At 38.7% G+C, this 15,225-nt stretch overlaps 1 protein-coding gene across 3 annotated transcripts in view; it reads left to right on the top strand.

Moving 5' to 3' along the window:
- The window catches only part of LOC132887218 (rho GTPase-activating protein 21-like), a 189,939-nt gene that overhangs the window by 162,273 nt on the left and 12,441 nt on the right, over nt 1-15,225 (top strand). For all 3 annotated transcript variants that reach the window (XM_060922706.1, XM_060922705.1, XM_060922707.1), the window contains 7 exons: nt 3,465-3,761; nt 4,509-4,573; nt 6,080-6,219; nt 8,533-8,675; nt 9,171-9,326; nt 10,850-10,928; nt 11,100-11,173. In XM_060922706.1, coding sequence (XP_060778689.1) covers nt 3,465-3,761; nt 4,509-4,573; nt 6,080-6,219; nt 8,533-8,675; nt 9,171-9,326; nt 10,850-10,928; nt 11,100-11,173 — 954 coding nt within the window. The remainder of the gene's footprint in view (nt 1-3,464; nt 3,762-4,508; nt 4,574-6,079; nt 6,220-8,532; nt 8,676-9,170; nt 9,327-10,849; nt 10,929-11,099; nt 11,174-15,225) is intronic.

Here is a 15,225-nt window from a genome sequence, read left to right as displayed (position 1 = left end):
TCATACAGCGAGATCGCCAAAGTTTAATAAACTGAAAATGCAATAACTGTAATTTTGAAGTAGATGATGTATAGGACATGTGTCACTTGTGTCTTGTGACTTATTGTAAAAATGATATAAAGGGTTCAAAATCGCATAGTTACAAATATAATAGTAACTTCATATGATAATATTAACCACTGGTTATTTCAGAGAGGAAAAAAAATGGGGACACTATTGCTTCCATTCGGGACAATACAACACAGAATTCGGGACCACTGGGGGACACAAAGAAAAAAAGTTAATTTCGAGCCCTGGCAGTGGCGAAGAAGAAAGTATTCAGCCTTGATTTAAAAGAACTGAAAGCTGCAGGTACTTTGTATTGATTAATGTGTGAAGCGCGCTCAGTATAATATGGATTTATCACAAAAACACACGCGTGTATTTATTATTTTGAAACCCACCAGCCGACTGATCTGGCACGTTTTAATTGTGCGACAGTAATGATGTAAATACCAGCGCGACGGACTAGTGTCCGAAAGCGTTTTTTCATTTTACCAATGAGCTCACTGTATAGTCCTCTATACAGTAATTCCCTATATAGTGAGTAGGGAGTAGTGAACGAGTGAGCGATTTCGGACACAGGGAACGTTGGCAGATGTCGGTCACTTTGATTTCCTCTGTACGTTTTACTTCCGTCCTACGATGTCTCGCACAGGTCTCAGCGAATCTCGTTTACGGCCGTTGCTTTGACATATGGACTGATATATTACAGAGCATATTTCAAACACTCATAACTTGCTATAGCAGCGACAAAATAGCGATCAAAAACACATTCCGATATTTAATAAAATGAGATAAATAGAATTTTGATCATAAAAAATTTGCCTTCAGTTCTCCTTTAATTTTCAGAAAAGTCACACGTCCGTCATATATAACTTCAGTCATATTATCGCACTATAAACAGTCAGCATCAGCCAGTTCTGATTGGTCAGAAGAGAAGGTGTTGATTGAATCTCTATAACAGCAGCAAATTACAGGTTTATATGTATTAATGCGCTCGTTGTGATATCGTTATCGTCTCCATAGTAACCGATTCATTCGCAGTTCTTCAGGACAGAGGAGTTTTTACTCTTTTTAAAGAATGGCAAGCTACATTTTTATCCCCCGCTGGCCGAAAGACCCAAAGAGGGATTATGTCGTGGCGATTTCCGTCCGTCCGTCCCGGGAAGGGTGCTCACCTTCTGAAATCAACTCCTCTCACAATTTTTGGAGGAATTTCACAAAACTTGGCAGGATTCTTTGTTATATGTCAATAATACTGTACGTATACAGTAGACCCCCGCCTATTCGCGGTTCAGTATTCGCGAATTCACATATTCGTGGGATTTTATATAGAACATATCTCCTATACATTTGCGGAAATCTCAACGATTCGCGGTCATTTGCGGCGAACATATCGAACGTTTACGCACTGTGAACGTTTACGCACTGCTACATTCTCGGAGCCGAATGCTCGCTCGCTATTGGCTGAAGTTTGAATGGCGGGCTGCTGCTTATTGGCTGATACGAATGAGCGCATTGTACAGTACAGTCTCGCGGTTCCCGTAGTTCAGACTTGTTCACGTGTTGTGCGTTCTTGGTATTTTTGAATAATTTTTACGCCCTACAATGGCTCCTAAACGCTCTGCATCTTCTAAGGCTCCTGCCAAGGAACCTAAGCGCCAGAAGAAGGTAATGACGCTGCAGGAGAAGGTAGGACTTCTCGATATGCTAAAGGAAGGGAAGAGTTTTGCGGCAGTGGCTTGTCACTACGGCATCAACAAGAGTACCGTTGGGGGGGGGGGTTACAAGTATTCGCGATTTTGGCTTATTCGCGGCCATGTTCGGTCCCTAACCCCCGCGAATACTGAGGGCTTACTGTATTGCAGTTTTGTTCAATTGGGTCATATTTTACCAGAGTTACAGCCCTATATTAACAAAATTATACTTTGACAGTTTCATGAGGGTGTACGTTCTTCTGAAATCAACTCCTCTCACAATTTTTGGACAAATTTCAGCAAACTTGGTAAAAGTCTTTGTTATATGTCAATAATACGCATATTGTTATTTTGTTCAATTCGGTCGCATTTTACCAGAGTGACCACCCTTGATTAACAACCTTGTACTTTCACAATTTCATGAAGGTGCGCTCGCCTTCTGACATCAACTCCTCTGACAAATTTTGGACGAATTTCTCGAAGCTTGGCAAAAAGCCTTGGTATATGACGGTAATACGCAGATTGCGATTTAATTTCGTTTGTGAAAATTCTCCCAGAGTTTTGACCCTTGATTAAATAACTTGTACTTTGACACTTTCATGAAGGTGTACGTTCTTCTGAAATCAACTCCTGTTACGATTTGTGGAGGAATTTCACCAAACTTGGCTTTCTTATATGACAGTTATACGCAGATTGAATTTTCATTTAATTTGGGCAGATTTTCCCAGAGTTACGCCCTTGATTATTAACAGACTTGTACTTTAGCAATTTCATCAAGGAGTGCTTGCTTTCTGAAATCAACTTCCCTCACAATTTTTAAGGCCTGAAGGGGGATTATGTCGTGACGATGTCCATCTGTCCGTCCCGGGAAGGGTACTCACCTTCTGAAATCAACTCCTCTCACAATTTTTGGAGGAATTTCACCAAACTTGACAGGATTCTTTGTTATATGTCGGTAATACACAGATTGCAATTTTGTTAAATTCAGTCACATTTTACCAGAGTTGTGGCCCTTGATTAACAACTTTGTACTTTGACAATTTCATGAAGGTGTACGTTCTTCTGAAATCAACTCCTCGCACAATTTGTGGAGGAATTTCACCAAACTTGGCAAAAGGCTTTGTTATCTGACAGTTATACGCAGATTGAAATTTCGTTTAATTTGGGTAAATTTTACCAGAGTTACGCCCCTGATTATTAACAAACTCCGTCCGTCCCGGGAAGGGTGCTCACCTTCTGAAATCAACTCCTCTCACAGTTTTTGGAGAAATTTCAGGAAACTTGACAGAATCCTTTGTTCTCTGTCAGTAATACACATATTGCAATTTCATTGTGCTCTCGGAGCACTCTTGTTGGAGAAAGAGAGAGATAATCAACTGCGTGTAGTTTATAGCTGCTATAACATGAGAAAAAGAACTAACTACAGTAGTTTCATCGACATTAAATGTAACTATAAATGGATAAAAGTATGATGGATTTTTTTTTTTTTCGTTTGCAAATTTCTGTAATATAAAAAGAATTAAACGCAAAAACCAGTTCAGGTGGTGACAGTGATTCTGATTCATCCTCATCCCGCAGTGAGAGTGATTTATTGACTTGCGGGAGTTGTTCCAGGTCACATGCACGTGATCATGCTCAGCGGTTTTGCTCCGTCATGTCGGAACATCGCGTCTGTGTAATTGACTCGTTTAATATTCGTGTCTGTACGTGCCTGACTCTCTGCAGCGTGTCAGCAGCGGCATGCGGCCGTGGAAGCAGATGTATGCTGTGCTCCGTGGCCACTCCCTCTACCTGTATAAGGACAAGAAGGAGGGGCAAACTCCAAACTCACATGCGGAGGAGGAGCCTTTGTCGATCAGCATTAAGGCCTGTCTGATCGACATCTCCTACAGCGACACGAAGAGGAAGAACGTCCTGAGGCTGACCACGTCGGACCGCGAGTACCTGTTCCAGGCCGAGGACAGGGAGGACATGCTGGCCTGGATACGAGCTATTCAGGGCAACAGCAACCTGGATGAGGAGGTACAGCGTGCTCCTTCATCACGCCTCAGTCAGTTCAGGACCAAACGCAGGATTTTAGACTTTACTGCACTGAAGGATCACGTCACAGATTAGGGAATTATCCTGTGATATCACCAGTGTTCAACACGCTTCAGTGATACACGAATAGCTATCACGGTATTTATCACGGTAGTGCTGTTTTTTATAAACAAACAAATAAAAAAATAAAGTTTGCTTAATAGTTTAATAAATATTAATATATTTTTCTCTATATATGTTTTTTTAATTACATTTTTATTTATACAAGAAAATCAAAACATTTTGATAAATACGCAATAAAAAATAAACAGAATAAAAGTAAACATCCTGCGATGACTTTAAAGATTAAATACTAATTGAACACCAAATCAGCTGTTTAAAAAAAACTGTAGTAAAATTCTATATCTCACACTGTATGATGTAATTAATATGGAGTGAGTGACATTTCAGACACAATCTGGCCAAATGCTCAGTTTATTTTTTCCCTGTGAGCGTAAATAAATCGATCCCGAAGATTCCACACTCACTTTATAGGATGATTTATAGCAAGCTCACATTTATTTATGTTACATTCCCGTTAAAGGTGTTTACGATCAAATTTGCGTCCTTTCTTCCTTTATGTGGCACAAACACTGGTGGAGTTTTACTTATTAAAAAAAAAATTCCTAGCTATATCCCCCCATCCTCGTGTTTTGAACCTGTAACTTATTCATGTTTTCTTTCATTTAGAACGCACTGGTTACAAGCACAGACCTCATCAATCGCAAAATCAAGGAGTACAACATTCTGATGAGGTGAGCAGTGTGCGAGCAGTGTATGAGGTGTGTGTGACCAGCGTACAAGGTGTGTGTGACCAGTGTGTGTGACGAGTGTGTGAGCAGTGTGTGCAAGCAGTGTGCAAGGGGTGTGATTAGTGTGTGAGGTGTGTGCGAGCAGTGTGCAAAGAGTGTGCAAGCAGTGTGAGGTGTGGGTGAGCAGTGTGTGAGGTGTATGCGAGCAGTGTGCAAGGAGTGTGAGGTGTGTCCAAGCAGTGTGCGAGGTGTGGGTGAGCAGTGTGCAAGGTGTGGGTGAGGAGTGTGCGAGGTGTGGGTGAGGAGTGTGCGAGGTGTGGGTGAGGAGTGTGCGAGGTGTGGGTGAGGAGTGTGCGAGGTGTGGGTGAGGAGTGTGCGAGGTGTGGGTGAGGAGTGTGCGAGGTGTGTGTGAGCAGTGAGTGAGCAGTGTGTGAGCAGTGTGCGAGGTGTGTATGAGGAGTGTGCAAGGTGTGGGTGAGTAGTGTGTGAGGAGTGTGTGAGGTGTGGGTGAGGAGTGTGTGAGCAGTGTGCGAGGTGTGGGTGAGGAGTGTGTAAGGAGTGTGTGAGCAGTGTGCGAGGTGTGGGTGAGGAGTGTGTAAGGAGTGTGCGAGGTGTGGGTGAGGAGTGTGTAAGGAGTGTGTGAGCAGTGTGCGAGGTGTGGGTGAGGAGTGTGTAAGGAGTGTGTAAGGAGTGTGCGAGGTGTGGGTGAGGAGTGTGTAAGGAGTGTGTAAGGAGTGTGCGAGGTGTGGGTGAGGAGTGTGTAAGGAGTGTGTAAGGTGTGTGCGAGGTGTGGGTGAGGTGTGCGCGAGGTGTGTGCGAGGTGTGTGCAAGGTGTGGGTGAGGAGTGTGTGAGGAGTGTGTAAGGTGTGTGCGAGGTGTGGGTGAGGAGTGTGTGAGGAGTGTGTAAGGTGTGTGCGAGGTGTGGGTGAGGAGTGTGTGAGCAGTGTGCGAGGTGTGTGCGAGGAGTGTGTAAGGAGTGTGTGAGCAGTGTGCGAGGAGCATGCAAAGTGTGTGAGGTGTGTGATGAGTGTTACCTGACTCTTACTCTTCATCACACCACACCGTCACTGATTATTTTCCATGAACAGTGTTTCACACGGTGTTTCACTCCTGATTGTGCTGCAAGAGGATCACACAGTGAGCGGGTCATTACCATGAAGTGAACCCCGACAGGATGATGCAGGACCCCGACACCAAGCGGAGGGTCTCAGATCAGCCTGAAGAGTTTTATTTCATGATAATGACCATCGAGCTTATTGCAGGGCTTTTTACTAAAGAAATCAATAATTTACACAAAATATTGATTAAAAAAAAATTATTGGTTCCGGTAATGTGTTCCATAGCAACGGAAATAACTGACTGTAGATCGACAAAATCGACCAATCAGAATTGAGTATTCAAATGAGCTGTGTAATTAAACAGTTTACTAATACACTACATTATGAAGAGTTCAGTCACACAACATGATTGTAAATGTGACTGACGTGTGTGTGTGTGTGTGTGTTTCAGTCCCCTCAGCAGTAAGACCGAGCCGTCCCCGAGGTCCTCCCGTCAGTCTCTGAGTATCAGACACACCCTGCTGGGGGGGAATAAAACCCCGAGCCCTCACTCACCCCACAAGGAGCAGGAGAGGAGATTCACACACAGAGGTAGTGCTGCTCGAACCCCAGCGGAAACACACTCACGGGTTCAGCTCACGATGGGTCTGAGGGAGATGCAGTTTCTCCAGGATTAAAAAAAGAAAAGTCAGGATAAAATAAGGAATAAACTTGAGCAAAATGACTGTAATAGTGATAGTGCGATGAATTATGACACAGGAAACTTTTCCTGAGATATAGCGGCTTTATTTATTTATTTATTTATTTATTTATGTATTTATAAACCTAACTGGAATCAGCAGATTTATTTTTAAAATTATGCATTTGTACTTTAAAAAAAAATTCCCCACATTTTCATTTTCACTGAGAAATAAATCAAATTATTATTTTTTAAATTTTATTTCTTATTTATTTAGATTTATCCAGGATAAAAAAAAGACAATGTAAAAATTGTAAACATTAGGATAAAGTAAAGCAAAGAGTTGAGCAAAATGGTGATATGATCTGGATCTTTTGTTAAATTATCTCACGGTAAAGTTTTCCTGAGACACCATGGACAGCGATGTATATTTAATGACATTTATTTATTTATTTAAAACTGATAAGAAGCAGTGGATTTGATGTGAAAATTATATACTTGTACGTAATTGATTTTTCCCTCTTTTTTATTTTTAATTTTATTTTTCATAAATACAGTTATTGATACAGTTAATAAAATACATTTATTTTTTTCGCGGTCCAAATCCTGCACTCTGATTGGCTGGCAAGCGGGTCCGTATCCGGACCCCGGTTATGGACCTCTGGCGACTCGTTCGTTCACAACAACAACAAACATAGTAGTATTTTTTGTCAACATTTATCTTTTTTTTATAAGATTATCAAAAATCTTATAAATTTTTGCCAGCATTTCTCAGGAGAATAGCATTAATTTTACAGCATGGATAGCGATAACGACAGTGTTCACAGTGAAAGCGAGTTTTACTACCCTGAGGAAGAAGAAATAAAAGAAAACATTTCAGGAGAAAGCTAAAAACCTCTTACTTGCTAACGCCGAGCAAAAACATGGCTGAATCCTGAATGACTCCTATTTGTATAAATAGGGGACTACATAGGCGACAAAATGTAGTTTTTTTCCTGCTATGGAAGTGCACTTGTATACCGAGGAGGAAGCCATTTACATTACAGCCATGAATGAGGATTCAAAATGGCGTCTCGGCTCGGTTTTCCCTTTCGGGCGCTCTCGTTTTCTGTTAGAATTTGGTAAAGAAAAAAATAAATATATTATTTACCAGCTTAAGGTCGGTCCGTATGGTGAACAAACTCTACAGGCGCTTACGTTTTTTTCAGGTTGCAAGACAAACTTACAGCCAACGTGCGTCTTTCTCCATGAACAAAAAAAAAACGCAACGATTTGGGAAACGCCAAAAATCACACTGCCAAAAAATCGTACGTCCGGTTGTGACGTAGGCTTAACCAAACCACAACACTCTCCGTTACATGCAAAAATAACCACACAGCCTTAGATTAATAAACTCACCCCATCAGAAAGAGAAACGGTGCCTTGCACACACCAATGCCTCCGATGGAATGTAATCCTAGAACGGTCCGTGTATCATCCGATCATTCAAGTATTCCATTCAATCTGGAAAACGAGGTTGCGGGTTTTTTTGCTAGAAATGGTTATCTCTGATGTAAATACCGTGTGTCTGTTTGCTTCGCGGTGTTTCAGCTCCTCTGCGCTCTGTTTAGTAACTCATTCCATAGTGAAATCACACGCCTGTATGCAGTTAAGTAGCCATGCGCTCAGCTCGTATCACACAGCTGATTCGCGAAAAAAAAAAAGACTTAAATCATCATGTGAATGGCCCATATGGTAATTTACCCACACCCCCAGCAGGCTACAGTCCTGACAAAAACGAGACAATTTGCAACAAAAAATGTATGCTTTTCCAACAAAACAATCTATTATCTGAAATACTGATTGCATTCTTCAAGATCTCAACTTGCACATGATGGAAAAAAACAAAAATCACAAATTTCGAAAAAAAAAAAGCGTCTTTTGCGATTATCTCGGATTCGTTTCGGCCGACATGTGTCCCTGGATTCGGTGAGGGGTCACATATGGACTGATATATTACAGACCATATTTCAGACACTCATAACTTGCTATAGCAGCGACAAAATAGCGATCAAAAACGCATTCCGATATTTAATAAAATGAGATAAATAGAATTTTGATAATTAAAAAAAATTGCCTTCAGTTCCCCTTTAAAATGAATTGAGTAACCCAGGGTAGTTTAAGTATTTCCAGTTAAAATAATTGTAGTTTGTGTTCTGACTTCGTTTCTGTGTGACGCTGTCCAGATGAAGGGAGCTCACCGAAGGATAAGGGGCTGCGGAGGAAAGGGATCCCGGGACTGATGAGGAAGCCGTTTGAGAAGAAAGTTGCTCCTGGAGTCACCTTTGGCGTGAGACTGGACGACTGTCCTCCTGCTCACACCAACAGAGTAAGAACTCCGGTTGTGTCCCACGTCTCACACTGCTCACTACAGTCCCTGAATTATCACCGTCATTCTCCGTGGAGAAAGTTCCTGGTATTCACATCTGAGGTTGCCAGATCTATGGGTTTTGAGTAGAAGCGTCTGAGACGACCTTTAAACACAAACACTCGGCTTTGAACCTGAAATAATGTGGATTGAACAGTGTAAAATAATTGTCAATTCTGCCGTATGTACGGGACATGGAGAGGACTGAAATATCATTTCTCTCTGACCCTGTGTTCAGACATACAGACGTGCTAAAACACAACAACAACAACACAAGGGTTAAAAAGGCAAGAAAAAGCGAGGGAAAAGCACAAAGAATGAAATATTTGAAAGAACACAACGCAGTGATAAGACTGATAACAAACACAGTGCAGCGACTTAATGAACCACGAGATACTAAATCAAGGTCATGACCGTAATGTGTATGTGACAAATACTGTGCTGTGTGTGTGTTAGTTTGTGCCCCTGATCGTGGAGGTGTGCTGTAAGCTGGTGGAGGAGAGGGGTCTGGAGTACACAGGGATTTACCGAGTGCCAGGGAACAACGCTGCCATCTCCAGCATGCAGGAGGAACTGAACAGAGGCGTGGGAGAGATCGACGTCCAGGAGGACGTGAGTCTCACCACACCGACACCCCACACACCCAGCACACGAGATTATAATTTACACCTTATTGTCTCAGACAGGACCGTATTATACTCTGCACCTCATATTTACCTCCTTACCTCTGTTTATACACAACACCGTTATCTTTTATCAGATAATATACACACCCATCGTTACTGTGCTCTTAAGCCTAGATCACAACCGGACGTACGATTTTTTGGCCGTGCGATTTTTGGCGTTTCCCAAATCGCTGCGTTTTTTTTTTTGTTCGTGGAGAAAAACGCACGTTGGCCGTAAGTTTGTCTTGCAACCTGAAAAAAACGTAAGCGCCCGTAGAGTTTGTTTGACATGACAAAGAACCTCTGCGGCCGGTCTGCGGCTCGAAAATCAGCACGTCAGACGCGCGCCCTCCGTGCGTTTCTTGCGTTTTTTGCACGTGCTCCTATGGCCGGTTGTGACCGAGGCTTTAGGGAGCTGTATAATATATAATACAGGATTATTTACAAATAATAATTATTACATTATTATTACAATATATAATCCAGTATACACACACACAACATTTACATGACTGAAAGCATTAAAATCGGTCAATTATGTGTTCTTAAAAAAAACTTTATTAAAAAAGGCAAGATTAATAAATAATTGAAATGTTCACGTTCACATTAATGTGATGATCATATAATAAATTAATAATAATAATAATAATAATAATAATAATAATTAGTATTTCCATGAATAATAATTATAATTAGCATCTCTATTAACTCTTCACTTCCTGTTAAATGTCTGATTTTTGGTTGTTTTATAGTTTTTGTACGTTAAAAATAAATAAATAAATAAATAAATAAATAAAAGGTGACTATTATTATTATTGTTGTTGTTGTTGATGTTGTTGAGATTTTTTTATTATTTAATGTTATATAATTAATTGATTGATTTGTATTATCACTAGTGTTAGTCTTGTTTGTTTGTTTATTTGTTTGTTATGCTTGATTGATTTATTGTACAAGTGAATTAGAAAGCTATTAATAAATTGCATTATAATTCGTACTAGTACAACAACAAGAACAACAGCAGCAATAATAATAATAATAATAATAATAATAATAATAATTAGTAATACCATGAATAATAATTATGATTAGCATCTCCATTAACTCTTCATTTCCCATTAAATGTCTGATTTTTGGTTGTTTTTTGTTTTTGTACATTAAAAAAAAACAAAAGGTGCATTATTATTATTATTATTATTATTATTAAATTTTTATTATTATTGTTGTTGTTTTTGAGATTTTTTAACTATGTTATGTTAATTAATTCATTGATTGATTTGTATTATCACCAGTTAGTCTTGTTTGTTTATTTGTTTGTTATGCTTAATTGATTTATTGTACAAGTGAATTAGAAAGCTATTAATAAATTATTATATTATGATTATTAGTAGTAAAACAACAGCAACAACAACAATAATAATAATTTTTAAATCTATAGTGATTAATTTGTCTCACCTCTGCTGTTCTTCACAGAAATGGAAGGACCTCAATGTGATCAGCAGTTTATTGAAATCTTTCTTCCGGAAGCTTCCTGATCCTCTCTTCACCAACGGTACGAAACCCAAGAGCTCTGCTGAACTCCTCTCCATTACACACCGTCACTGATGAGCTTCCTTTCACAGCACCGCACACACAGTGTTTCATTCCTAATGCACTTCATTCTGAACCGTTGTATCAGACAGTGATTATAAATGGTGTGTGTGTGTGTGTGTGTGTGTGGTAGAGAAATACGGAGACTTTATTGATGCGAACAGAACAGAGGATCCAGTGGAGAGGCTGAAAGTCCTGAAGAGGCTGGTGAGTCGACGCTCTCCCTGTGAATTCTGGTATTTTAGTGTGAAGATGTGATTATTCGGTGAACTGAGATTCTGGTATTTTAGTGTGAAGATGTGATTATTCAGTGAACTGAGATTCTGGTATTTTAGTGTGAAGATGTGATTATTCAGTGAACTGAGATTCTGGTATTTTAGTGTGAAGATGTGATTATTCGGTGAACTGAGATTCTGGTATTTTAGTGTGAAGATGTGATTATTCGGTGAACTGAGATTCTGGTATTTTAGTGTGAAGATGTGATTATTCAGTGAACTGAGATTCTGGTATTTTAGTGTGAAGATGTGATTATTCAGTGAGCTGAGATTCTGGTATTTTAGTGTGAAGATGTGATTATTCAGTGAACTGAGATTCTGGTATTTTAGTGTGAAGATGTGATTATTCAGTGAACTGAGATTCTGGTATTTTAGTGTGAAGATGTGATTATTCAGTGAGCTGAGATTCTGGTAATTTAGTGTGAAGATGTGATTATTCAGTGAGCTGAGATTCTGGTATTTTAGTGTGAAGATGTGATTATTCAGTGAACTGAGATTCTGGTATTTTAGTGTGAAGATGTGATTATTCAGTGAACTGAGATTCTGGTATTTTAGTGTGAAGATGTGATTATTCAGTGAACTGAGATTCTGGTATTTTAGTGTGAAGATGTGATTATTCAGTGAACTGAGATTCTGGTATTTTAGTGTGAAGATGTGATTATTCAGTGAACTGAGATTCTGGTATTTTAGTGTGAAGATGTGATTATTCAGTGAACTGAGATTCTGGTATTTTAGTGTGAAGATGTGATTATTCAGTGAACTGAGATTCTGGTATTTTAGTGTGAAGATGTGATTATTCAGTGAACTGAGATTCTGGTATTTTAGTGTGAAGATGTGATTATTCAGTGAGCTGAGATTCTGGTATTTTAGTGTGAAGATGTGATTATTCAGTGAGCTGAGATTCTGGTATTTTAGTGTGAAGATGTGATTATTCAGTGAGCTGAGATTCTGGTATTTTAGTGTGAAGCTGTGATTATTCAGTGAGCTGAGATTCTGGTATTTTAGTGTGAAGATGTGATTATTCAGTGAGCTGAGATTCTGGTATTTTAGTGTGAAGATGTGATTATTCAGTGAGCTGAGATTCTGGTATTTTAGTGTGAAGATGTGATTATTCAGTGAACTGAGATTCTGGTATTTTAGTGTGAAGATGTGATTATTCAGTGAACTGAGATTCTGGTATTTTAGTGTGAAGATGTGATTATTCAGTGAACTGAGATTCTGGTATTTTAGTGTGAAGATGTGATTATTCAGTGAGCTGAGATTCTGGTATTTTAGTGTGAAGATGTGATTATTCAGTGAACTGAGATTCTGGTATTTTAGTGTGAAGATGTGATTATTCAGTGAACTGAGATTCTGGTATTTTAGTGTGAAGATGTGATTATTCAGTGAGCTGAGATTCTGGTATTTTAGTGTGAAGATGTGATTATTCAGTGAGCTGAGATTCTGGTATTTTAGTGTGAAGATGTGATTATTCAGTGAGCTGAGATTCTGGTATTTTAGTGTGAAGATGTGATTATTCAGTGAGCTGAGATTCTGGTATTTTAGTGTGAAGATGTGATTATTCAGTGAGCTGAGATTCTGGTATTTTAGTGTGAAGATGTGATTATTCAGTGAGCTGAGATTCTGGTATTTTAGTGTGAAGATGTGATTATTCAGTGAGCTGAGATTCTGGTATTTTAGTGTGAAGATGTGATTATTCAGTGAGCTGAGATTCTGGTATTTTAGTGTGAAGATGTGATTATTCAGTGAGCTGAGATTCTGGTATTTTAGTGTGAAGATGTGATTATTCAGTGAGCTGAGATTCTGGTATTTTAGTGTGAAGATGTGATTATTCAGTGAGCTGAGATTCTGGTATTTTAGTGTGAAGATGTGATTATTCAGTGAACTGAGATTCTGGTATTTTAGTGTGAAGATGTGATTATTCAGTGAACTGAGATTCTGGTATTTTAGTGTGAAGATGTGATTATTCAGTGAACTGAGATTCTGGTATTTTAGTGTGAAGATGTGATTATTCAGTGAACTGAGATTCTGGTATTTTAGTGTGAAGATGTGATTATTCAGTGAACTGAGATTCTGGTATTTTAGTGTGAAGATGTGATTATTCAGTGAACTGAGATTCTGGTATTTTAGTGTGAAGATGTGATTATTCAGTGAACTGAGATTCTGGTATTTTAGTGTGAAGATGTGATTATTCAGTGAACTGAGATTCTGGTATTTTAGTGTGAAGATGTGATTATTCAGTGAACTGAGATTCTGGTATTTTAGTGTGAAGATGTGATTATTCAGTGAGCTGAGATTCTGGTATTTTAGTGTGAAGATGTGATTATTCAGTGAACTGAGATTCTGGTATTTTAGTGTGAAGATGTGATTATTCAGTGAACTGAGATTCTGGTATTTTAGTGTGAAGATGTGATTATTCAGTGAGCTGAGATTCTGGTAATTTAGTGTGAAGATGTGATTATTCAGTGAGCTGAGATTCTGGTATTTTAGTGTGAAGATGTGATTATTCAGTGAACTGAGATTCTGGTATTTTAGTGTGAAGATGTGATTATTCAGTGAACTGAGATTCTGGTATTTTAGTGTGAAGATGTGATTATTCAGTGAACTGAGATTCTGGTATTTTAGTGTGAAGATGTGATTATTCAGTGAACTGAGATTCTGGTATTTTAGTGTGAAGATGTGATTATTCAGTGAACTGAGATTCTGGTATTTTAGTGTGAAGATGTGATTATTCAGTGAACTGAGATTCTGGTATTTTAGTGTGAAGATGTGATTATTCAGTGAACTGAGATTCTGGTATTTTAGTGTGAAGATGTGATTATTCAGTGAGCTGAGATTCTGGTATTTTAGTGTGAAGATGTGATTATTCAGTGAGCTGAGATTCTGGTATTTTAGTGTGAAGATGTGATTATTCAGTGAGCTGAGATTCTGGTATTTTAGTGTGAAGCTGTGATTATTCAGTGAACTGAGATTCTGGTATTTTAGTGTGAAGATGTGATTATTCAGTGAGCTGAGATTCTGGTATTTTAGTGTGAAGATGTGATTATTCAGTGAGCTGAGATTCTGGTATTTTAGTGTGAAGATGTGATTATTCAGTGAACTGAGATTCTGGTATTTTAGTGTGAAGATGTGATTATTCAGTGAACTGAGATTCTGGTATTTTAGTGTGAAGATGTGATTATTCAGTGAACTGAGATTCTGGTATTTTAGTGTGAAGATGTGATTATTCAGTGAACTGAGATTCTGGTATTTTAGTGTGAAGATGTGATTATTCAGTGAACTGAGATTCTGGTATTTTAGTGTGAAGATGTGATTATTCAGTGAACTGAGATTCTGGTATTTTAGTGTGAAGATGTGATTATTCAGTGAACTGAGATTCTGGTATTTTAGTGTGAAGATGTGATTATTCAGTGAACTGAGATTCTGGTATTTTAGTGTGAAGATGTGATTATTCAGTGAGCTGAGATTCTGGTATTTTAGTGTGAAGATGTGATTATTCAGTGAGCTGAGATTCTGGTATTTTAGTGTGAAGATGTGATTATTCAGTGAGCTGAGATTCTGGTATTTTAGTGTGAAGATGTGATTATTCAGTGAGCTGAGATTCTGGTATTTTAGTGTGAAGCTGTGATTATTCAGTGAACTGAGATTCTGGTATTTTAGTGTGAAGATGTGATTATTCAGTGAGCTGAGATTCTGGTATTTTAGTGTGAAGATGTGATTATTCAGTGAGCTGAGATTCTGGTATTTTAGTGTGAAGATGTGATTATTCAGTGAACTGAGATTCTGGTATTTTAGTGTGAAGATGTGATTATTCAGTGAACTGAGATTCTGGTATTTTAGTGTGAAGATGTGATTATTCAGTGAACTGAGATTCTGGTATTTTAGTGTGAAGATGTGATTATTCAGTGAACTGAGATTCTGGTATTTTAGTGTGAAGATGTGATTATTCAGTGAACTGAGATTCTGGTATTTTAGTGTGAAGAT

Source organism: Neoarius graeffei, chromosome 5, assembly GCF_027579695.1.
Source record: "Neoarius graeffei isolate fNeoGra1 chromosome 5, fNeoGra1.pri, whole genome shotgun sequence".
Taxonomy (NCBI): Eukaryota; Metazoa; Chordata; class Actinopteri; order Siluriformes; family Ariidae; genus Neoarius; species Neoarius graeffei.
This window is presented reverse-complemented; position numbering and strand designations above follow the sequence as displayed.